We start from the raw sequence: 24,778 nt of genomic DNA, 5'->3' as shown, positions 1-24,778 counted from the left end.
GGTAAACTATGGTTTAGTTGCAAGTTGGAATGAAATTCCGAAGCCATGAAAACATTTCAACGCAAGTGGCAGGGGTAATAAACTGGGTTTATTCAACGCTAACTTCTTGCTAATTGCAACTTGGATTAGTTGGGTAAAGAGTTTAAACATTGAGAATTGAGCCTAGCAGCTTCCACTTCGACTTTTAATTCTCTGTCAGGTAGCATAACCAATGTAGTTTCCGTCTGTTGTTGTCAGATAGAACAAGGGGTATTTAGTTGAATTTGAATGTAGATTATTTGATCGTGTCACGTTTATTTTGAATTTTTTTTTTATAAGAAACAAAAATAAATTAATTATAAAATATTACGATACATAGCATATCTAATTTTATCAACGATGATTAAATTTTTAATAAAAAAATTCATTAAATATTATATAATTAATCTTGTAATGATTAAAATTATTATAATAATTGTTATTATCAAATCAGACAAGATATTTCATAGAAGAAACTCTTATTCTTAAAATAAATAAATAAATAAAATTCAAGAGAAATGGTTTTCGATAATACAATTCAAAAATCTGATCTAAATAGCAATTTCTTTTACAAAAAGTATGTCGATCTAAAAATAATAATAAATGTTAAGATTGAAATTTTATATTATATCATCTTTTATACGTAAAAGTATAAACTTCAAAACTATTAAAAATGAATAACATAAATATTTTTTATAAATTTAAAGAAAAAAACAATTTTATCTTTAAATTTCTAATTTTTTTTCTTTATGTAATAAAAATTATTTTTCATTAAATATATAGCATTTATTAGTTAATTATTTAAATTAATCCAAAAGTGTTAAAAGTGAATAACATAAATATCTTTATAAATTTAAAAAAATAAAAAATTTACTTTTAAATTTTTAGCATTTATTCATTTATTTAATAAAGATTATTTGTCATTAAATAAGTAGTTTTTATTTGTTAATTATTTAAATTTAAATCAATTAAAAATTTAAAAATAGAATTCATATCAAATTAAACTATATTAAAAATTTATTTGTGAGATATAGTGAATATGTTATCAAAAATTAACCCAAATTTACTATTATCTTTTTTTTTAATGATTTTTTTGTTCAAATTCATAAGTAATAATTTAATTAAATTCATATAAAACACATTTATCATCTTATATGGTCTATTGCATACTATGAGTCCGTGATATTAAAAAAATATAGACAAAACCTATCCTCTGTTGCTCAATTAATTATTATTTTAATCTAAATTATTATATCATCACGTTTATGTCCCAAAAATATTTAATTTTATCTCAAGTAAAATATATAAATTTTTTTTCAAGATATAATCTAATTTACTCTTTATCTTCTTTAATAGTACATATATAGAGTCTTAAATATATTTATATTTTTCATTTATTTAATTTAGATCAATTAAAATTAAAGTTCAAACAAAATTATTAATTAAATTATCAAAAAATTTTAGAGAAAGAGTAATACATGTATTACGGTAAGTTTGTATGTTTGATTTTTTTATTTTTTTAATAATAAATATACATTTATATGTTTAATGATTGCAATAGTTAATTTATTTTGCTATAATATTTCTAATCACTCTATGCAATCATGCCTTAACATTACAATGCCTAAATAAATATTTGCTTTATGAGCATAATCTCCCGTATATGTTACTAAACTTAGATTTTATTTTGTCTTCTATAGATTGATTCTATATTACATCTAAATTAATTTCAGACAATCCTTATTTTTTTTTATTTTTAATTTCAAATATTTTACACTTAAGATATTTTTATGAAATTATAGTCAATATTGTTAAAAATCATTAATCTTGAAGAAAATAAATTATTTGATATACTATTAGTCGAGTTTTTTTAATTCCACAAGTGGATTAAAAAATTAATACATCACCTACTTATTTTTTCACTTAATTTTTTTTTAATATCACTCACTTATTTTTTCAATTATATTTTTCTAATATATTTTAAAGCTTAAAGGGTACGTATATTATGCTACTAATTTCAATTGTAAAATTTAAAAACTCTACTATCAATATATTTTATAATTTTTTTCTTGAATAATATAATTTTATTTTTTTCAATTAAGAATGCTCTAAAATATAAAATTATTTTTTTCAATTAAGAATGCTCTAGAATATTTTTGTATTCTAGCATTTATTTATTTATTTATTAAAGATTATTTGTCATTAAATAAATAGTTTTTTATTCATTAATTATTTAAATTTAAATCAATTAAAAATTTACAAATAGAATTTATATCAAATTAAACTATATTAAAAATTTATTTGTGGGATATGATGAATGTGTTGTCAAAAATTAACCCAAATTTACTCGTATTTTTTTTGTAGGATTTTTTTTGTTCAAATTCATAAGTAATAATTTAATTAAATTCATATAAAACACATTTATCATCCTATGGGCTATTAAATACTATGAATCCATGATATTGAACAAAATATAGACAAAACATATCCGTTGTTGCTTAATTAGTAATCATTTTAGTTTAAATTATTATATCATCACGTTTATACCCCAAAAACATTTAATTTTATCTTATGTAAAATATATAATTTTTCTTTTTCAAGATGCAATCTAATTTACTCTTTATCTTCTTGAATAGTACATATCATGAGTCAATAAATATATTTATATTTCTCATTTATTTAATTTAGATCAATTAAAATTAAAGTTCATACAAAATTATTAATTAAATTATAAAAATATTATTGAGAAATAGTAAGACATGTATTACAGTAAGTTTGTATGTTTGATTTTTTTTATTTTTTATAATAAATATACATTTATATGTTTAATGATTGCAATGGTTGATTTATTTTACTATAACATTTCTAATCACTCTATGTAATCACACCTTAATGTTACAATACCTAAATGAATCTTTTCTTTATGAACATAATTTCCCGTATATGTGAATTATTTCTAAATTTATATTTTATTTTATCTTTTATAGATTAATTTTATATTACATCCAAGTTAATTTCGGCCAATCCTTATTTTTTTATTTTTAATTTCAAATATTTTATACTTAAGATTTTTTATAAAATCATAGTCAATATTATTAAGAAACATTAATCTTGAATAATATAAATTATTTAATATACTGTTAGTTAAGTTTTTTTTTTTTTTAATTTCACAGGTGGGTTAAAAAATTAATACATCACTTATTTATTTTTTCACTTAACTTTTTTTTTTTAATATCACTCATTTATTTTTTCAATTAGCTTATTTTAATATACTTTGAAGCTTAAAGGGTATGTGTGTTACACTACTAATTTCAATTGTGAATTTTAAAAACTCCACTATTAATATATTTTATAAGTTTTCTTGAATAATATAATTTTCTTTTCAATTAAGAATGCTCTAGAATATTTTTATATTTTGATAGTGAAAAATATTTTAATCACATAATTAATTATGCACATTTTGTTGAATGATCAAAGTTTTATTAGTTCTGTAACCAATTATTATATTCTTTAAATAAATAATGTTATAGTTTATTTTCTGTTATTTGTTTATATCTTTAAGTATATGATTATTGATTTGTACTCTTATCATGAAGGCATCTATTTAATAATTATTTATATTTTATGAGTATTTTTATTATAGATAAATACATGTATCATCTATGATATATACATATAAAAGTGCAAACTCCAAATGATATTAAAAGTGATTTTTTAATTTGTTAGACTTCTATTAATAATACACTACATGCCAATTATGCATGTTCAACGGATTATTCAATTTATTAAAAAAGGAAGACTTACAATTAAACTCATTAGTTGCACGATAAAAATTTGAAGTATGAGGATGCGAACTAAAATATATTTATTTATACAATCTTACAATTAAGATAAAAAATTAATTCAATTGATAATGTTAAATTATATATATACATAAATAAAAGAAATTAATTAATTAATATTTTAGATATATCCTAAAATTATTAAATTAGTCTTTTTATTACCTAATAGGTCAATGTATCATAATATATATGAAAATGATAAAAAAAAAAGTGTTAGATGTCAAATAATAATGTGACCTTTATTTATTTTTATTAATTAATGTGTAAAAAGTGCTCCACTTGGAATTTAGCCAATTTTATTATAAAAAACATTTAAATTTTAGCTAAATATTTAAAAAACTCACAGATGTATACATACTTTAGATTTTATAGCCTACCTTGACTAAGATATTTTATAATTAAGAAGATCTTTAATATATATCTATATTATATATAAAATTTGATAATTTGTTAAATTATCTCTATTTATTTTTATTTAATATTTTCTTATTAAAATAGTTTTTATTGGTTAAGTCATTCATGCCTCAATTAGCACAAGCAATACGGATAGAAGGCTTAAAATAGTTTTTCTACAAATGAATAATTTAGTATTTGTAATATATTACACCTATCAATATGATTTACACAATCAAATTAATTATAGAGGATTTACTGGTAAATCAATTATAGCTTAGTGATAAATGTATAATAATATAATAGTAAATTATTGATAATTTTATTATAAATTAGTGATAATTTAAATAAAATCAATAATAAATTTATACTAAATCAATGATAACAGTATAGTAAAATATGAATAACTTAATAATAGAATAATAATAACTTAATTGTAAATAAATAATAATTTAATAGTAAATAATTAATAAAATAGTTGTACGATAACATAATAATAAATACATAATAACATAATAGGAAATAACAAATAACTTAATAGTAAATGATTTATACATAATGGTAAATGTATAACACATAGTAGTAAATTAAGGATAACTTAATAAAAAATAAGTGATAACTTAATAGTTAATTATTGATAACTTAATGATAAATCAATGATAACTTAATAATAAATAAGATTCAATTTAATATTCCCTCCATCCCAATAAAATTGTCACATTTTTATTTTTGTTAGTCAATTTTTTTCAATTTTAATCACCTATTATTGTTTACTTATTATTGATAAAAATATGAAAAAAATATTTTAAAAACTTTAAATGAAGTGGTTTCTAAATATATTTTTGTAAAATTTAATTTATTAAAATATTTAAAATATTTAAAATAATAGATGTCAAAGTTAGAAAATTTTAACCAAAAAAATCATAAATAGCTTAGTAATAAATAAATGATAATTTAATAGTAAATAATTTATAACTAAGTAGTAATTAATAATTAAAAATTAACAGTAAATCAATATAACTTAATAATAATCATCAATAAATTAATAGTTAATCAGTAATAATATAATCGTAAATGCATAATAACTTAATAATAAATCAATTATAACATAGTTGTAAATACATAATAACAAAGTTGTAAATTAATGATAACTTCATAAAAAAAATGATAACTTAATAGTTAATCATTGATAATTTAGTAGTAAATCATTGAAAACTTTGTAGTAAATTAGTGATAGCATAATATTAAAATTAATTTTAGTTTAATAGTAATTAAATTATAAATTTAGTAGTAAATCATAAATAATTTAGCGATAAATTAATAATAATTTAATAGTTAATCACTGAAACTCAATAGTAAATCAATGATAACAAAGTAGCAAATGCATAACAGTGTAGTAGTAAATCATTAATAATTTATATGTAAATTATCGTTAACTTAGTAATAAATCACTAATAACATAATAGTAAAACACTGAAAACTTAGTTATAAATCAGTGATAATTTAATTATAAATCAATGATAATTTAGTTGTAAATTAGTTAATTATTAATAACTTTATAGTAAATCATCAATAACTTTATAGTAAATCATCAATAACTTTATAATAAATTATCAAAAACTTAGTAATAAATCATTTATAACTTAGTAGTAAATCATCTATAATTTAGTGATAAATTGATGATAATTTAATAGTAAATTAGTGAAAGATAGTAGTAAGTGACTAGTAATTTATTTGTTAATTAGTAATAACATTTTTTTTATACTTAAAGTTACCGATGATTGAATCTTAGTTATTAGAAAGAAAAAATGATTAGGATAAACCTAACATAAGCTTATTCATTTAAAAAATTTAATAAAAAAATTCTAAATTTGAACGAAACAATAATGTTATGTTATATAAAAAGAAAATTATCACATATATTGTAATTAATTGATAAAATTAATAGTAAATCATAAATAACTTGGTAGTAATTCAATGATAAATTAGCAGAAATAATTGATAACTTAATAGCTAACTATTGAAAACTTAGTAATAAATCAATGGTAATTAGTAAATGCATAATAATATAATAGTAAAAAATTGAATTTAGTAGTAAATCATTAATAACGTAATAATAAGTCACTTATAACTTAGTTGTATATTAATGATAATTTAGCAGTAAATTTATTAATCATTGATAATTTTGTAATAAATCATTGATAATTTCATATTAAATTAGTTATAACTTTATAATAAATTACTAATAATTTAGTACTAAATCATCAATAACTTAATAATAAATCATTCATAACTTAATAGTAAATCATTAATAATTTAATAATAAATCATTGATAACATAGTAATAAAACAGTAATAACTAAATTGTCAATCAATGATAAATTTTTGTAGATTTGAAGTTTTTAGGGATTGAACTTTGGTTGCTAGCAAAAGATAAGTAAAAACTTATTAATAAATTATTTATACTAATAAATCATAGTTAACTTACTCATAATTTATTGATAACTAAATGCTAAATCACTTATAATTTAGTTGCAAATCAATGATAATAATAAATCAATAATAATTTATTAGTAAATCAATTTTAGCTTAGTAGCAAAGTCTAGATAACTTAATAGTAAATTATTCATATTTTAATAATAAATTAGTTATATAACTTAGTAGCAAATCATCGATAACATATAATAGTAAATCATTACTAACTTAATAGTTTTTTTTGTTGAATATTGATATAGAGCTATATTTTTTAATATGTCTAACATATTTAATTTATTTAATAAATTATACTAATTGCCATTTAATACTAAGGTATTGAGTTACAATATTTGTGGATATTGTACACATATATAAATAATTAAAACAATATTTATGTACCAATTACTATAACAACATATTGTTATTAAAAATATCAAAATTTGAAGTGAAAAATTGGAATAATTTTATCTATATTTGTATGTTATTGATTGTCTATTTGATAAGATATTAATAGTAGCTAGATTAACACTATATCTTTACTATAATAAATTGTTGTGTTTTATGGTATTATTTATAACATTGATAGCAATTATACAAAAATTATTGTTTTTAAAGATATTTTTAAAATGAAAGAGAAAAATAATGAGTATAAATTTATTGGAAAACACTATAGAAAAACTACCAATTAGTTATTTTCTCAGGTACATAATATTTTAAATTAAAATATATGATCTAATAATACTAATAATAGTATGAATTCTATAAATCATAATTTTATAACAATATCGTTTGAATAATGAATTTTTTATATGATTTATACTGGATATATAATGAAGTATTTATCGAATAACGAAATTACTCCTTTTTAATTAAAAAAGAGTTCAAATATTAAAAATATATTCACTATCAATTTTAAAATCTAAGATTTAAAACATAGTTTACCTTCAAAATATATCTTTTGATATTTGTCTTAAATACGTTATATCTTATTAATTTTAAAATTATGATACTTCATTATTTAACAAACAATAATAATATTGAACCAAAGTTAATTGAAAAAAATATTTCAATATTTAAAGAACAACATAAAAAACTATTTGATTATGATAAGGTATGCCTTTAAATAAAGTTTGTTATTTAAACTCTTAGTATAACATATTTTAATAAGTTATGTATATTTAATGGCTTTTTAAGAGATTAGTATTCGATACTAAAAGTAATTTTAGTCAATATCCCTTGTAAATACATAACTAAATATCATTGATTATTATATCGAAATACTAATAGTTTTTTATTACTTCATATATATATTTAGAATATATTTATAAATTAATTTTTTAATTAGTAAAATTCATGTAAGTATGCATTTTTTTACTATAAAATGAAATTATAAAATGATTTATGTTACATAAATAAGTACATGTTAAAAACAAAAGTTAGTAATGAAAAAAATATATATATATGTACTTTATTTCTAGCAACAAAAACTTTACAACAAATTGGTTTCAAATCAAAATAAAGAATTTAAATTTTTAATAGCAAATAGATGAAGTAATAGTTTAAATTAGTTCGGCAATGATCAATTGCCTAAAATTTTATAAAATTGAAGATAAAAATCCACCATTAAAAAAGCTTTAAAAAGCTCAAGAAAAAAACATAAAATAGAGAAAAAAAAATACAAAATCTAATTTGATTGTGATAAAAGACAATCTTTTATAGTCGAATAATTAAAAAAAAAAAAAATATATATATATATATATATATAATGAAGATGATGACTTAACACTAGAAAACTTAAAAGAAAACTTCTAAAAAGAATCAAAATAAAGAAAGATTAAATGTTTATTTTTTATTGGAATTTTAATTTTAATTTTTTGTTATATTTATTTTTTTAAACTTAAATTTACATTTTCAATTTAATTTACTATGATGATAATTATTTTAATTTTATTATTATAAATTATTAAAATTATTACATTATATTATAATTATAATTTGGTTAACAATCATATGCATCGCCTTTGAAACAAAACTAGTATTAATTAAATTAAACTCTAAATTTTATAAATGGTATGACAACTCAAGGTTCAATGTCTAAAGCCAAAAAATAGTGTTAGGAACTCTTTATCATGTCCATTTTTGACATCTCAAAATTGGATATCTATACTAAATCCAAAAGCTTTTCATTATTATTAATTGTGTGACAGTTGCATTGATTGTCACTAGAAAAGGATTCAGCACTTCAACTTATTTTCGAGATATCATTAATCATTTTGAAGTTATTCATTTCCAAATTGTTCAATATGAGCAAGATGATGGGGTACATATCTATAATCTGAATATTTTCAAGTTATATACAAGTATCAAAATTAGAATGGTGTGGAAAAAATGGAAATACACTTTGGGGGAAGGGGGGCTACAGTATTGTCCTTTTATAGGGTAAGGGTAAAAGAGAAGATGCTTTAGAGTCTATTCTTTATTGTGACGACAAGCACAACTGGACCATTGAGAAAGGGGGAGAGGAAGGCCCTAAACAAGGACACATAAAAAGGATATTTATCTACTCATTAGCTTTAAGAAGCATTGAGGAAAAATGAAATGAAAACGATCGGTGTCCCATGTGAGGCTGCTGTCCATTTTGGGATGTCGCCAATATAAATGGGCGCACACTCGTGGGGTATTTTCCGGATGAAAACTGACACATCCGAACTCAACTCTGCAGCAGCCGGCATGTGCTTTGGTTTGGTTTGGTTTAAGTCTTAGGCCTCTGTGTTAGGTCAGCCAGGGGCATGTCCTAAAAGCTACAAAAGCTAAAACTCTACATCCGAGAAAACTCGGCTCACATTTTTAGACCGTGGCCTGATTATATGCCCCCAAAACTGGATGTTGGGGGCTGCGGGCCCCCTTTTGCTTGGGTATCCCCCATTCCTCCGAATTTTGCACTCATGGCCCCTCTTTTCAGTTTTCCTTTTCTCCTTGGCTAAAGAACCTTTGCTCTGTTCCTGGTAAATCATACTTCCAGCTAGTCCCTTCGTCCTGGAGTAATGGATTAGTTTTTGGACATTTGATGGAGTAATACTATAGTGCTATATATCCTATTCTGGCACTCCAAAAAAAAAAAAAATTCTACTTACGTACCTTTCATCTTTATCTAAAGATTTGGTTCTTTGAGAAAATTTCTAATCTTAATCCATTTGAAATTAAAACTGTTACTATCATTTGCACCATTATTAAAGGGAATATTTTGAATATTAAAACTCACCTCTACCTACCCCTCACCAAAAAGAGAGAATAAGTTGCTCCAAGGAAGACAGCAAGACAAGTTACTACTCTATTTATTTCAATAATCGGTGATAATTGAACAATAATCAACTATAACTCTGACAGCTTGTGATGCATAATGTTGTGTGCTGACAACCAATGTTCTTGGATGACGCTAAGCATCTTTGAAAATATCTTTGCTTCTTGGATAGAGTTTATTGTAACTTGATCTAGACCTCTGGGAGACTACAAATGGTGGAACATAAAGTTTAATACGGAGATACAGACATGAAAATCGGCAACATGCATTTTCATCTAATGGAATTGCCGGGCAGATTCCTCCTTTGTGTACAACAAGACGATGGGGTTGGATTAATTCTTGTTCAAAGCGAGGAATGGAGCTTTGGAGAGGACATGTAGGTAAGTATGCTTACTAGCGAGGATATGGAATTCAACGCCACCTTTAACACTTCTTGTGAACAACCTGGTTTAACCATCCTCTTCACCTGAGACATGCCAAGCTCCAGGTTAACCTCACGTTTAGACTTGTCTTAAGTTACAAAGGTTTTTAATATACACAATTTGATAATGTATCCTCACAAGGAACAAAACTAGATATGCCCAAATATTTCAAAAAAAGACCTAGATATGCCCATGCTGTAAAAATCAGAACATTGCAGTCAAATCTTGATATAAAAGATAGACAGAGATATAAGAAACTAAGCATTCTCAATAGGGAGTAATGGAAAGAATCTCATTGAGTTTAAAGAGCATGATCAGTCAGACTGTGGACCCATTAACTAGAAACCTTATATTAAACATACTTCCAAGCTGAAAATATTCATACTTAAACTAAACATGGTAGTACTCCTAATCAATGGGATACTTCTAGCTACACAAATCTTCTTTCTGCCCGTCAGTTGGGCCAAAAACTGTTTGCCTCGCAAAACTTATTTACAGGCTGTCCTTCCTCGCTAACTTTGTGCAAATTCTCAATTTCTCATGTGTGATCTCAGAGGCCTTGAAGAAAGGTAGAATTCATGTTTGTTAGACACACACATTTACCAACTAGCCACACTCTGAGAATTAACAGAATTTTACAAACGAAAATTTTAAAAGATGAAAAAAAGAACAGGTGAATGAAAAAAAAGGTACCATGTCAAAATAATCCTGAAATTCCTTTATCTTTCTGATGTGATCTTCATCCTGTCTGTGCAGATCCATGAACACCATACTGGACTCTGGTTCCTCCAACAATGAGGATCCTGCTCCTCGATAGAAGTCATCCATCATATTGCTTATGTCTTCTGATTCTTTTTTCTGCTCCCAGGATAGACAATAGTCATAGAAAGTCTAACAATGGTATATTGCATTAATCACAGTATTTTGGCTTTTATCTCGTGGATTTAGGCAGAGCTAGTGCCACCAAACTACATATGCTTGCTTGCTATTGATTAGGAATAGAAGAAAAGGCAAACCAAATAAATAAAAAGTGAAGAAACAAAGAAAGAGGATACACCTCAATAAGGATTGTGTGCGAGTTATGTCAAGAATAAGACCATACTCCATCCTCCCATGCATAGACTTAGTGAAGGAGATGTTTATGTCTATTTCAAGCAAATTTGCGACTTTGGTTTGCTTGAGAAACACAGAATTTAGTTCACTAGCTCAAGGAGTTGCACATATTATTAGACGATACCTTATCAATGAAAACCAAAAAATGAAAAATCTGTTCTTTCAGCTTAGCAAGTTGTCCAGCCTAAGGATTTATGAATTATGACCCAACACAGAAATCTCCCTGTTACTGCAAATGTGGACTATGTACCAAACCATCTTACACCAGAGAAGGTCACTAAAATCTCCCATATCACAACAATTATTCCAAACAGGCCAAAAACTCACCTCAGCATCTACTGCATCAATGGTGTTCCATGTTCCATGGTAACATGCTAGTTAAATAGTAAATTTTTAAAAACCACCATGAAATCCTCAGATTCTAGCATAAAACTATGTAAAGGAATAAAAATCCCATTCAAGTTAACTCGTGTAGAATGGTCTTTATCTTAAACTAACTCAGTATCAGAAAACAAATCAGTCAAACACCTTGATGCCAATAAAAATAAAGTACCATGCTTTGCATACGCAGAATAGGTATGCATGATCCAGATTAAATAAAACCCAATTGAGGAAAGTAAAGATTTGGGTTCTTTCTGCTTTGCACCGTTGTATCAAACTGATAGAGAGAAAGTTTTTAGATAAATAATTAAATTTACCAATTAAACTGAAAATTTTCAAGCTGAATGAGAAAGTACCAGCTTCGTTGAAGAACCAAGAGTTTCAAAGGAATCCATTTTCGTTTAAAAGACTTGAACTTTCTTCAAATTCGGCAATCCGCCCCCTCCAGCTCCACCATGTAAAAGGCTCAAAGCTGACAGTTTCATGTCTTTTCTTTTCTTTTCTTTTCATATTTAATCTTCCCCTTAGCCAATCACCACGTAACACGGGTAAAATATCAAATTACAAGTTTATCCCTTATTTGAGTGGGCTTGGCCCAGGAAAACTCACCTCGAGACCATATTGGGCTTCATTTGAAAGCCTTCTGTAAATGCAGAAATTTCAAATAAATGTGACAGGAAGAAATAATATTCATATTCAAAGCATGCTTTATTAAGCATATTTTATTCTTAACATTTGCTAATCATCAAATATTATCAAGAGAGAAACTAAATCCACTTAGGGAACAAGTAACTTTGAGGAACCAACGGATCGTGGTGACTGATCATCTTCATGGTCGCAGTAGCCTTCAAGAACGTGGGTCTCTTCCTTGGTAAAGCCTAGAGCATCGATCATGCTCGGCCAGCATTGATGGCTTATGGTACGAATTGCTTGGCAGCAGCTGTGTCCTAGGTCGGTCTCACCGTTCAGGAAAAACATAATGAGCTCTCCAGTGCATGATTGGAGCTGAATCAACGAGTCCCAGCAGTTGGTTGATTCCTCATCCAACTTCAACCGAGCCATGAGGTCGGTTGTTGTTGTTGGCTCGAAGTCGTCCACTTGCCTTGCGTTGGCCATGAAAAGCAAGCTCAATGCCAGCAGAAATGCAAAAAAGAAAACCCTGAAGGAAATGGAAGCCATTTCTGAGACTGAAAAAGATAGAGAGGTAATGAGATAGATTGATGTGGGAGAGAGATGCGGAAAAGACCATGTGAATTGTTTTGGTTTATATAGGGATGGAACCATTTATGAAGGAAAACTCAGGAGTCTAAGGAGATTGTGCTTGTGTTATTAGAAGCTGATGAGACTCATCAGTTTTGCTTCATGAATGACATCTCACTACATTGCAATTGAAGATGTAAAACCTTTTAATTTAACCAACAGTTACTCAACTTTTTATCTATTTGAACTGGAAAGTTATGGCATGAACAAAATAAAAGAAACTATATTTGTAAAAGAAAATTTGGCGTGTTTTTTCTTAAATCGGAAGGATCGCATTGAGCTGCTTAGAGCCAACATCACCATTTCTTTGGTAAGTCAGTCTACGTGACATGATGGGGTTGTTCCGTAAATCGATACAGAATCTTTGTAATTTTGAGCCAAAAGCAAAGCAGAGGACGATCTTGTTGGACTGTTTTTTCGGATTTTATTATATTTCAAAAGAAATTAAAAAAAAAAAGCACAAGCCAATTAAAAATTAAAAAAATGAAGAAAAAAAAAACTTATATTAAAAAGGTTTTCGTAAACAAATAAACAAATGAAGTTTTTTCACAGGCAAAAAATGTACTCACCAGCTTACTAAAGTAAACAAAGAGAGCTGGCACGTACTTGTCTGAGTGAGCAATGTGGGCCACAAGTCCATCGACATTTTCATGTCATTGGTTATTTCGCCTTGGCTTGCGTTATCTTTTGCACTTTACAAGAAAGACCATTGCTGCAAGTAAAGAGGATTGTAAGACAAGATATGAGCTCCTCCATGGGGGAGGGAGCGAAGCTAGCCACTCTTGTCTTCCAACCAATTACAGCTTCAAAGACGAGCTGCAGCCTGCAGGCTTCGGGCCAGCCGCTCATGTCCCTCCTTTGGGGGTTGGTCCCGCAGCGCCAGGGTTCAAATCCTGGGTCCTGCTCTATCTTGCGGGTTTATCCCCTATTACCATAGAAGTATGGGGGTCGATCGGTTGCTCCCTTGTTTTGCCGAGAAGTATGGCGCTCTTCGTTTCTCTTTTCTGATTTTATTTTAAGCTCGATGTAATATTCATCTTTTCCTTTTTAATTTTTGGGTATAGGAATATATTTCCAAATTTTAAGTAGCATGAAATTTGGAGATATGAGGCTGACCATGAAAGCCCACCCAAGCCAAGCACAGTTAAAGAGTTTGTGCGTGAATCTAATGTTTCAGAGTCAAGACAGTTGATGCGTGAATCTAATGCTTCAGAAATTTCTATTATTTCTGCCCTTCCGTTTGTTTCATACATGCAGCCTGAGGATCAGATGACATCAGATAACTCATATATATATATATATATATATATGTGTGTGTGTGTGTGTGTGTGTAATTCTCTTTATTTCGCATTCAAAACTTTGGGTTTTGGTGATTTTAAAGAGGAATCTTGTCTGTTTCAAACAAAAGTATCACTAGAAGCAGGAGATCTAGCCAACTAGGTTGTCATTGTGGAACAAAGAATGAGCAATGAGAAATGGAAAAACCAAGAAAAAAGTATATGTGTTTGATTATGTATGTAATTTCAGATTTCTCATTTGATCATGGTACTTTTGATTGTATATTTGATGATATCTTTTACTTTCTTATTAGAAAATTTAAGAAACGTAATTTGAGTTTCTATATGTCAATGGTGAAGTGAAATGAATACACAAGTGAAAGAAATTAATCACGTCCTTCATGAATAAATATTGGGGAACACCGATAACATTTGTTGAAGAATATCACATATATCATTTGTTGGAGAATATCACAGCTCTGATATCATTTGTTAGAGAACATCACAGCTCTGATACTACTTGTTGAGCTAAAAGCTTTCAATTCAATCACACCAGCGGAAGTGAAATCAAACAATAAATCAAACATACAAGAGACAACAATTTAACGTGGTTTGATCTAACTGATCTACATCCACGAATGAGAAACAAAATTCACTAATTGTAGAGAATTACAAACATACATCAAATCATCAATCTCACTCAACAATCAATACTCATAAGACACTCTCAATCTCCTCTAGTCTTATGAAGTATTCTCAACTCAAACAAATACAAACCCAAACCATTGTGCACCCTTTCAACATAACCAAACACATACCCATATGCTCTCATACATCATACCTATGTGGACCCTCTCAGTCTCATCTAGTACACTCACAAACAAACATATACATCCATAAGACGTAAAGCTCCAATACTCCTATGAGATGTCTATCCCATAAAATCCTACAACTCTCTTACATTTTTTCTCATACCTAATATTGTAGAGACTTCACCTATTTATAACCATACAAATTTGCCCATTAAGAATCCCTCTCTTTTTAGAATTCTTTTTCTGTAAGTAAAATTGCCTATTAAGAATCCCTTTCCTTTTAGAATTCTTCTCTTTCAAGTTAAACTTACCTATTAAGAATTCTTTCTCTTATAATTCTTCTTTTGCAAGTCTTTTTATCCATCAAGCAATATCTGACAAATCTCAAACAAATCTCTAACAAATCACAAACAAATCTCTTATGAGATTTGAGTTAATATTCTCAACATAAAACACTTATATGTTTTAACAGGACAAAACAATATTTTCATATTTAAAGTTAGAAGAAAGAATCTGTATTTTGTTATTCATGTCTAAATTAAATTTTAGGTCTTTTTTTACTCCTTTTTATTTAATAAATATTAAATATATGTATATTGAGTTTTTTTTTTTTTTTTTTTTATAAACTTAAGAAATATATTGTGATTTAAGACGCAATGATTTAAGGAGAATTGAAAATACTTTTTAAGGTTTAAAATATGACACATAATTATTATCTTTTTTTTATTTTAAATCGTTATTGTTTTTTTCAAATTTTTTCTTTTATTGCTTTTCTTCTCCTTTGTCAGCAATCCCCTCTTTCTCTCTCTTTTTTTTTCTTTTATCTATCAATTGTTCCAAAGTAATTCTCTGCAGCTCATGTTACGTCCACTTGAAAAAATTTTGAAAGTTTTGTCCTTCACTTGAAATTCACCATTTGTAAAACATCCATTATGACCTGCATCACTACCAGGATGTTTTTTATTTTTCTCGTTTTCCTTTTGTTAACCCTTTTTTTTTTATCTGAAGTACGGAAAAGAACACAAATAGAGGAAAACACAATGTAAGACAGCTGTAAAATGTTCAAAATCCCTGGTGATGATCATATAAAAAGGAGGAAGAGCCAACCTTGGTATCAAAATTTGATAAGCCTATCAACACTCCATAAAAAGATTACTTTTTTTAGAAAGAGAAAATAATGAAATGCTGACAGAGCAAAAATCGAAAAAAAAAATGATTTTCAGCATAAAAACAATAAAATAATTCATAAGACATTTTTAATTTTAGAGTGCACTTTCATGCCTTACTAAATCATAGTGGTTATTTATGAAGTTAACCCATTTTTTTTGTATGACTTATAAATGGAGTTTATAAGGTAATTGAATGCTTTAAAATTATTTTTAACTCTAAGCATCATTTTTCAAGAGAATAGTCAGAAGGCAATCAATTATTGGTAAAACTAAAAATATGTCCATTTATTTATTTGGTGCTGTTTGATATTATTTTTATAAAACATTATTATAATAATTTAATCACTGAAATTTTCTTATTGCTAAGATAATCTTATCATTTATAATATAAAATTATTTTATTTTGTTAAGAATTATTAATTTTAAATAATTAAAAATTACTTTGTTTACTATTATTAAATATCAAACATTATTTTATTTGAAAATATTAAAATAATCATGCACATTATAATAGTTAAATAAGTTAACGATTTCAATATTATTTAAAAATAATAATTTATAAAATATTAATAATATTTTATTTATTTCATAATAAAATATAATTAAATTATTAAATTAAAAATATATATTTATTAATAGGTAAACTAGTTTTTATATTATAAATTATGTTAAATTATTTGAATTAAAAAAATAAAACCAACCTATTAAAATCAAAAGATTATATTTATATATAAATTAAAAATTAAAAAAATACACAAATTATTTTTAAACTTTTTATAATGAATATTAGTTTGTAAATGTAAAAATTTATAATATAAGATATGTACAGTTAGTTTTTAGAAAAATCAAAATTTTAATTCACATATTAAATGAGTAATATTAACTATTATTAATTTTATAAATCACTTAACCATAATAATAAAAGCTTCTTACCTTTTTTTTTTTATATAAAAATTATATTACTTTCCAAGGTAATGATCTAATCATTTTCAATAATCTAATACCACTATCACGTAATAATAAATAATTGTAAAAAATGATAATCTAATCACTATATATAAATTTACCATAATTTTCTGAATGATTACCTCATACCAAATAATAAAGATGATCCATTTAAATTTTATAGTAATCTACACTTAGTAAATAAATCATCGTATTTGGTAATAATTTATAATTTTTACATGAAAATGATCTTAAATCACTTAGGTGATAAGATCACTATGTTAGAAAGTAATTTAATTTATAATCTAAGGTAATATTTGATATCATTTTCAATATTACTATGGTGATTTAGTTACCAAGATGATCTATAATCACTTTGTTTGATTATGACTCATTAATTCGTAGTAATTAAATATCATTGCATTTAGTATTACTAAAAATCAAATATTATTTTTTTAAAAGTACCAAAATAACCATTCATATTATAATAGTTACAAAATTAATGATTTCAATATTATTTAAAATTAATAAATTGTATATAAAATATTAGTAATATTTTATTTACTTCATAATAAATAAATTAAATTATTAAATTAAAAATATATTTCTTGATAGTAAACTAGTTTTATAGAATAAGTTATGTAAAAAAAATATTTGAATTAAAAAATAAAACTAATATATTAAAATCAAAAGATTATATTATACATGAATTTAAGAAATCAAAAAAATCATACAATATATTTTTGAACTTGTTATGATGAATATTAATTTAAAAATATAAGAATTATAATATAAAGTAATAACAATTAATTTTAAGAAGAAGTTAGTTTTTAATTAACATATTAAATGGTAACTATTGTTAATTTTACATATTATTTTATTTTGGTGATAAAATTTTTTTTCTCATTTAAATGAAAATTAGATCAATTTCTAAGATAATAATCCAATCACGTTATTGATCCAAAATCACTGTCATGTAAAATAATTAAATCGTTACTAAATTCGATGATCTAATGCATAGATCATCATGATTTTTTTAGTGATAGTAAATTTTATAATAAGAAAGTAAATTCTAATATTATTTTTGATTAATTTACCCATAGTTAATATTACCTAAAAAAGCCGGTCACTAAAAATTATAAAAAATCATATTTTTTAATCATTTATTCTAAAAATGTTTTATGTTATAAATTTATATTAATTAAAAAAAATTATTTAATAAGTTTTTGAGAAATTATCTTTATCACATATTATTTATATTTTATAATTTTCTATAAAATAACATTTAAGTATTTTATAAATTATTTATTCAATAAATATTAAATATTTTATACTGTATGATTTATTTTTTCATATAATATCAAGTATAATAATTTAAAATATAATAATTTAAAATCACTTTAATACTTTTATAACATAATAATTAAATCACTATAGTAACCTTAAAAAATACTTTAGTTATTTTAAAAAGTTTCCCTCAAACGCGTAACAGAAACTACAACACAGTCAGGGCTGGCTCAGCTAGCCCCAGTAAAGGCCGGAGGTGCAGCGGAAAAAAGAATCCCAACGTGGCGTAATTGTAACCTAAGTCTATGCCAAGTCGACAGCCCAAATTAAATGATATTCCTCAATTAATTATACATTAATTCGGCCGAAAATCATAACCAAACCCAGTACATGATTTAATTAATTAAACACAAAATCTAAAAATAATCTAAAATTAAATGATCTGAAATTTAAAACTTTGATTTATGAGTATGACACTCTTCTGTTTGTCAGGACCTGAAGATATTCAAATCATACCTTGTATAAAATTCTTTTTTTTTTTAAATTTTTTTAATAAAAGATAATCAAACCAGAATTAATACTCAGTTGTCATTAGCTATTACAGATATAAATGTGTTAACCCTCCCATATTTATTAGCGACATCATGGAATTCTTGACATGACACTATTTAATGTTCATAATAAATGTCAATATCCATTTATTTCATGTTCATTGGAAGTAAATTTTACGTATTTAGATATTAGTAAATATCTTACTTTGAGATAATAATAATAACAATTATTTTTGGCAAAAAAAAATTGTTAATTTAAATTATGTTTTGTCAATACGACTTAAAACCAGTTATACTTTTCTTGAAATGAACCTTTTTAGGGTTTTTTTTTTTTAATGAGTGGGCTAATTAAACTTATTACTATAATTTAATACAAAAATTTTATTTTTTGATATTTAATTTAAACTTGACAAATATTTTTTAGTTAGTATATTATAAATAACAGCTTTCAAAGTTAATAATAATTGTGCAAAAGTAACATCTTAATATATTGTTTTAATCAAATAAAAATCTCATAATATAACTTTAAAATTGGATTTTTTTTATCTTATATTTTCAAGGTAATAAGTTATGAAATCCTCCGCCCATTCCTCACACTTTCCCCACATTCCGAAACGTGTCCAAGCTCCACCTTCCTCGAACCCACCGAAGTTTCTGGAATTTATCAGATTTCTTTTCTCAGTTTCCCTCCACTTTCCTTAATATAGCGTATGATTATTTTAATTTCACCTAATCTTTTACCAACTGTTAAAGCAAAGGTATTTCAGTAATTTCACTTTTCCATCCCCTTTATAAGAATCCACGATTCTTTGCCTCCTTGTCCAGTTTACTCGAAAAACTATCGCCAACTTCCATTTTTCTTTCTATTTTCTTTTTGTTTGTATGATCTGGTGGTGGTTGCTGAGTGAGTAAAGCGCGAGTTCGAATTAATCCCTAGTTGTGCTCCCGTGTCCAATGGAGAGAGGCGGCGGTTATGGAGGAAGAGGAACTGGTGGACGAGGTGGTTACCGAGGAAGAGGAAGAGGAAGAGGAAGAGGAAGAGGAAGAGATGGCAGCGGCGACCAGCAGCTGCCGCATCAGACTGTTTTAGCTCGAGGACAAAGTGGGGCCCACTGGAATCCAACTAACACTCAAGTGGGTCCTTATGAAGGAACGGAACAGGGCGGCGCCGCAAGAGGTGGTTACACTGGTGGTGGTCACGGTGGCATTGGTGGAAGGGCAGGGTGGGTCCCTCGCCCTCAATCGGAGAGACCGGATTATAGTTATGCGGGGGAATCGGCCAGAGGCGGTAGCGGTGGACCTGGCGGCGGACCATGGGGGAGAGCGCGGAGGCCTGCTGCTGCTCCATCACCGGGGCCTCAAGTTAACGAACCGGCATTGCCTCTTAGTCCTACACAACCTCTCCCTGGTATAAATCTTTTTCATCTGACTCTGTTTTCCAACGGACCAAACTTTTCTTTTATGTTGATGAAGTTGGACATCAATTATTTTAACATAGCAAAATAAGGTCTTGCATTTGATTATCTAAAGTTCTGTAGAAAAATTTGCTAAGACTTTAGGCTTGATTTTTATTTGTAATTAATGTTTGGATTTGAGGTTTTCTTTTGAGAAATATTTTGCCTTTTTTTTTTCCATTGCAGAATCTGTCGTTATGAATGTTTCGGAGCAGTTGGCTTCTACATCATTATCTCCTGAGAATAGGAATAGACATAATCCAATTATGCGACCAGATAGAGGTGGAGTAGCAGCTGTCGCAACTGTTAGGCTTCATGTCAATCATTTTCGGGTCGAGTTCAATCCTGAGAGTACCATAAGGCACTATGATATTGATGTCAGGCCAATGGAGTCTCCCAGGCATGGTCGCCCTGTGAAACTATCGAAGTCACTGTTGTCTACGATCCGGAAAAAACTTTTCACTGATAATCCTTCTCAATTGCCACTGTTGATGACTGCATATGATGGTGAAAAGAATATATTTAGTGCTGTTCGACTACCTGAAGGAGAATACAAAGTGGAATTGTCCGAGGGGGAAGACATGAAGTCTCGTAAATTCATGTTTTCTATAAAGCTTGTGAATGAGCTCAAGCTTTGCAAGTTGCGGGATTACTTGACTAAGAACGCCTCCTCAATACCTCGTGACATATTACAGGGGATGGATGTAGTTATGAAGGAGAATCCAGGTTTGCATATGATTCCGGCCGGTCGAAGCTTCCATCCTGCTGAATCTAGTCCAGAAGATGATCTTGGCTTTGGCATCACAGCATCCAGTGGAATCCAATATAGCCTCAAACCCACATTCCAGGGTCTGGCACTTTGCCTGGATTATACTGTTTTAGCATTTCGTAAGAGAATGCCAGTTATAGAATTTCTAGTGGAGCACATTTGTGGTTTTAATGTGAATAATTTTGGAAGGTTTAGGCGAGATGTTGAGCAAGTGCTGAGAAACTTGAAGGTTACTGTAACCCATCGACTTACCAAACAAAAATATCCTATAGTTGGGTTGACCACTCATAATACCATCAATATTTCATTTCCAGATGCAAATGCTCCACAAGAGCGTATTAGACTTGTTGATTATTTCAGGGAGAAATACAATAAGAATATCACCTACTTGGATATTCCTTGCCTAGATTTGAGCAAGAACAATCGGATGAACTATGTCCCAATGGAGTTCTGTGTCTTAGCTGAGGGGCAGGTCTATCCAAAGGAGAATTTGGATCGAGAAGCAGCCTATTTATTGAAGGAGATATCACTGGCAAAACCACATGTAAGACAGAGCAAGATCTGTGGAATGGTTCGATCCGAAGATGGACCTTGTGGGTATGTATGCACAACAATTGAGCCTTCTATTTCTTTGTTTGCTTTCACGAGTTGTCTGTTTTGTTGCTTTCGTTTGTGACAAAACATTTTTTTTCTTTGTTATTGCAATTATTATTTTCACAACATTAATTTTCTGCTTTATGACACGATGATAATTCTTGAACTTTTGAGCAATGGGTTGCATTTGCTCTCTGTCCTTTCTAAAAAATTGTAATTAATTTTTTGGTCTATATCCAACATATAAGTTAAGGCAAACATCGTTGTGATGATGTAATTGTTTAACATGCTGTGAAGCCAATTTGACTAGCCTCACATTCAGTTGTGAATTTCATGCCATGATCGTGAATACTAGTAGTGAGCCACCATTGAAATTTTCTTTCTTGCATAAGTGCCTTGATCAATAACTTTTGCTTATGCTCTTGATAGAAAGTGTACATGTTAAAGTTATTCTTCATTTCATGCTTAAGAATTAAGATGATTATTTTGTTTGTCTGATGCCTGGGTATATATGAAAGGAATATCCTATATAATTGCTATCTGAAAGTTGCATGTATCATCCTATACTAAAACCATCATATTGGAAAGGTCACCTGTAATATGAATTTGGCTTTGCATTGTTTTTATTGTCTTCTGAAAATCTTATTTATTTCTGGCAGTGGAAACATTATCCAAAATTTTGGAATTGAAGTCGATACTAGGATGACACCAGTGATAGGACGTGTGATTGGGCCTCCAGTTTTGAAGCTGGCTGCTTCTACTACTGGTAAATTGATGAAGATAACAGTTGACAAACTCAACTGCCAATGGAACCTGGTTGGAAAAGCTGTTGTGGAAGGCAAATCAATTGAGCGCTGGGCTGTGATTGACTTTAGCTATGCTGATCGAGCCAGACTGAATTATGATTCATTCATTCCAAAGCTGAGAGAAAGGTGTAGGAGTCTCAGGATGAAAATGGAGGAGCCTCTTTTATGTCAAAAGACTCGAATGCAAATATTTTCTGATGGTAATGCACTTCGCCAACTACTTGAAGAAGTTACTAGTCGAGCTTATAAGCTTGGTGGAGGAAATTTGCAATTTCTACTTTGTGTTATGTCGAGGAAGGATGATGGCTACAACTATCTTAAGTGGATCTCTGAGACTAAAATTGGTGTGGTGACTCAGTGTTGTCTGTCCAACCATGCAAACAAAGGGCATGACCAATACCTTGCTAATCTTGCCCTGAAAATCAATGCCAAGCTTGGGGGCAGCAATGTGGAGCTGAATGACAGGCTTCCACACTTCCGGGGTGAAGGCCATGTTATGTTTGTGGGAGCAGATGTTAATCATCCTGGCTCTCATAATAAGACTAGCCCATCTATAGCTGCTGTAGTGGCCACAGTAAACTGGCCCGAAGCTAATCGTTATGCAGCAAGGGTTCGTCCCCAGAGCCATCGCAAAGAAAAGATACTGCAGTTCGGGGAAATGTGTTTAGAGCTTGTTGAATCTTATGCTCGTCTAAATAATGTCAAACCAGAAAAAATTTTGCTCTTTCGTGATGGGGTCAGTGAGGGGCAGTTTGATATGGTTCTCAATGAAGAGTTAATGGATATCAAGAGTGCATTTGGGAAAATCAATTACTTTCCTACAATCACGCTTATTGTTGCTCAGAAGCGGCACCAAACTCGTTTCTTTCCAGAGGGCAAGAAAGATGGGGGTCCCTCTGGTAATATTTCCCCGGGCACAGTTGTTGACACTCAAATTGTGCACCCGTTCGAATTTGACTTCTATCTTTGTAGTCACTATGGAAGCATTGGTACTAGCAAGCCCACCCACTACCATGTGTTGTGGGATGAGCACGGGTTCTCTTCTGACGAGTTGCAGAAGCTTATATACGACATGTGCTTTACCTTTGCTCGGTGTACAAAACCTGTATCTTTGGTACCGCCTGTATACTATGCCGACCTTGTTGCTTATAGAGGCCGGCTTTACTATCAGGCAATGATGGAAAAACTATCTCCCCTTTCGGCCTCATCCTCATCTTCATCATTGGCATCGTTATCATCACTGTCGTCTACAGCTTCATTCCATGAATTATTTAAGTTGCATGCGGACCTGGAAAACATGATGTTTTTTGTTTGACCGAAGCAGGATCAAAATTCCCTTTGACAATGGGTTAAATGGCCAGTTTTGTTTGAAAGAAATGCCCTGAACGCAGGTTTACTCCTTTCCTAATCCCTAGTAAAGGGGTTTGTGCGTGAATCTAACGGGTTTTAAGGCTTCTAGCATTTCCTATTTTATATTGTCAGTTTTTACTGTGATTTGGGGAGTTTTATATTAACTAAAAGATGGGATTGAATTTGCGTTTGTTTTCTTTTTCCCCGTCTTTCCGGAAATTCTAGAGTTGGTTTTTATGTTGTTGGTTGCTTTCTTTACTCCAAAGCAACTTGAATAGGGGAAAGAGCACCTTGAACAAGGACTATGATGTCCTTTCGACTTCGTTTGTTAGCTATGCTTGCACCTTTTGTTTATTTCTCTTCTTATTTTTGTGTTTCACTATGATGTACTTTCGACTTCGTTTGTTATCTATGCTTGCACCTTTTGTTTATTTCTTTTCTTATTTTTGTGTTTCTTTCCTTAATTGCGTAATACATTTATACAGTTACGTTGGAAGGAAGGAATATTGATCAAAAGGAAAAATGAAAAGTTATTCATCCTGTTATTAGCTTGATCATT

General features: G+C 28.0%; 3 protein-coding genes and 1 pseudogene across 4 annotated transcripts; 2 read left to right on the top strand and 2 right to left on the bottom strand.

The window, feature by feature from the left end:
- Positions 1–10,037: 10,037 nt before the first annotated feature.
- On the bottom strand, positions 10,038–12,440 carry LOC111318648 (pyrophosphate--fructose 6-phosphate 1-phosphotransferase subunit alpha-like). 2 transcript variants are annotated; one of them, XM_022921521.2, is made up of 3 exons: positions 12,302–12,440; positions 11,145–11,309; positions 10,038–10,495 (listed from the first exon to the last, which is right to left on the bottom strand). In XM_022921521.2, the coding sequence occupies exons 1-3, from the start codon at positions 12,338–12,340 to the stop codon at positions 10,373–10,375; spliced, it is 327 nt and encodes a 108-aa protein (XP_022777256.1). In that variant the 5' UTR covers positions 12,341–12,440; the 3' UTR covers positions 10,038–10,372. The 2 variants fall into 2 exon arrangements, with proteins under 2 accessions (XP_022777256.1, XP_089611990.1); XM_089755864.1 differs by lacking the exon at positions 10,038–10,495 and adding an exon at positions 10,702–11,009.
- A 129-nt stretch (positions 12,441–12,569) lies between these two features.
- On the bottom strand, positions 12,570–13,391 carry LOC111318647 (egg cell-secreted protein 1.2 pseudogene; annotated as a pseudogene).
- A 300-nt stretch (positions 13,392–13,691) lies between these two features.
- Positions 13,692–14,826, top strand: LOC149511286 (uncharacterized). Its single transcript, XM_089755520.1, has 2 exons — positions 13,692–14,184; positions 14,270–14,826. Exons 1-2 carry the CDS (start codon positions 13,827–13,829, stop codon positions 14,395–14,397), a joined length of 486 nt encoding a protein of 161 aa, XP_089611646.1. The 5' UTR covers positions 13,692–13,826; the 3' UTR covers positions 14,398–14,826.
- Positions 14,827–20,065: 5,239 nt separating this feature from the next.
- On the top strand, positions 20,066–24,650 carry LOC111274794 (protein argonaute 2-like). Its single transcript, XM_022859703.2, has 3 exons — positions 20,066–20,654; positions 20,887–22,066; positions 22,723–24,650. Exons 1-3 carry the CDS (start codon positions 20,201–20,203, stop codon positions 24,182–24,184), a joined length of 3,096 nt encoding a protein of 1,031 aa, XP_022715438.2. The 5' UTR covers positions 20,066–20,200; the 3' UTR covers positions 24,185–24,650.
- Positions 24,651–24,778: the final 128 nt, after the last annotated feature.

The sequence above is a fragment of the Durio zibethinus genome, chromosome 26 (assembly GCF_047325235.1).
Source record: "Durio zibethinus cultivar Kanyao isolate XHJ-2024 chromosome 26, ASM4732523v1, whole genome shotgun sequence".
Taxonomy (NCBI): Eukaryota; Viridiplantae; Streptophyta; class Magnoliopsida; order Malvales; family Malvaceae; genus Durio; species Durio zibethinus.
Note: the sequence above shows the minus strand (reverse complement) of the source record. Positions and strands in the feature narration are given on the sequence as shown.

Excerpts from the sequence above, each read along its gene's own strand:
- LOC111318648 (XM_022921521.2), bottom strand. The coding sequence starts at position 12,340 with ATGGATTCCTTTGAAACTCTTGGTTCTTCAACGAAGCTG. Across the intron at positions 11,310-12,301 it reads TTGGTTCTTCAACGAAGCTG|AAAAAAGAATCAGAAGACAT; the intron begins GTACTTTCTCAT and ends TCCTGGGAGCAG. Across the intron at positions 10,496-11,144 it reads TTCAGGATTATTTTGACATG|GTGAAGAGGATGGTTAAACC; the intron begins GTACCTTTTTTT and ends GGCATGTCTCAG.
- LOC149511286 (XM_089755520.1), top strand. The coding sequence starts at position 13,827 with ATGTGGGCCACAAGTCCATCGACATTTTCATGTCATTGGTTATTTCGC. Across the intron at positions 14,185-14,269 it reads CTCCCTTGTTTTGCCGAGAA|GAATATATTTCCAAATTTTA; the intron begins GTATGGCGCTCT and ends TTTTGGGTATAG.
- LOC111274794 (XM_022859703.2), top strand. The coding sequence starts at position 20,201 with ATGGAGAGAGGCGGCGGTTATGGAGGAAGAGGAACTGGTGGACGAGGT. Across the intron at positions 20,655-20,886 it reads TCCTACACAACCTCTCCCTG|AATCTGTCGTTATGAATGTT; the intron begins GTATAAATCTTT and ends TTTCCATTGCAG. Across the intron at positions 22,067-22,722 it reads TCCGAAGATGGACCTTGTGG|TGGAAACATTATCCAAAATT; the intron begins GTATGTATGCAC and ends TATTTCTGGCAG.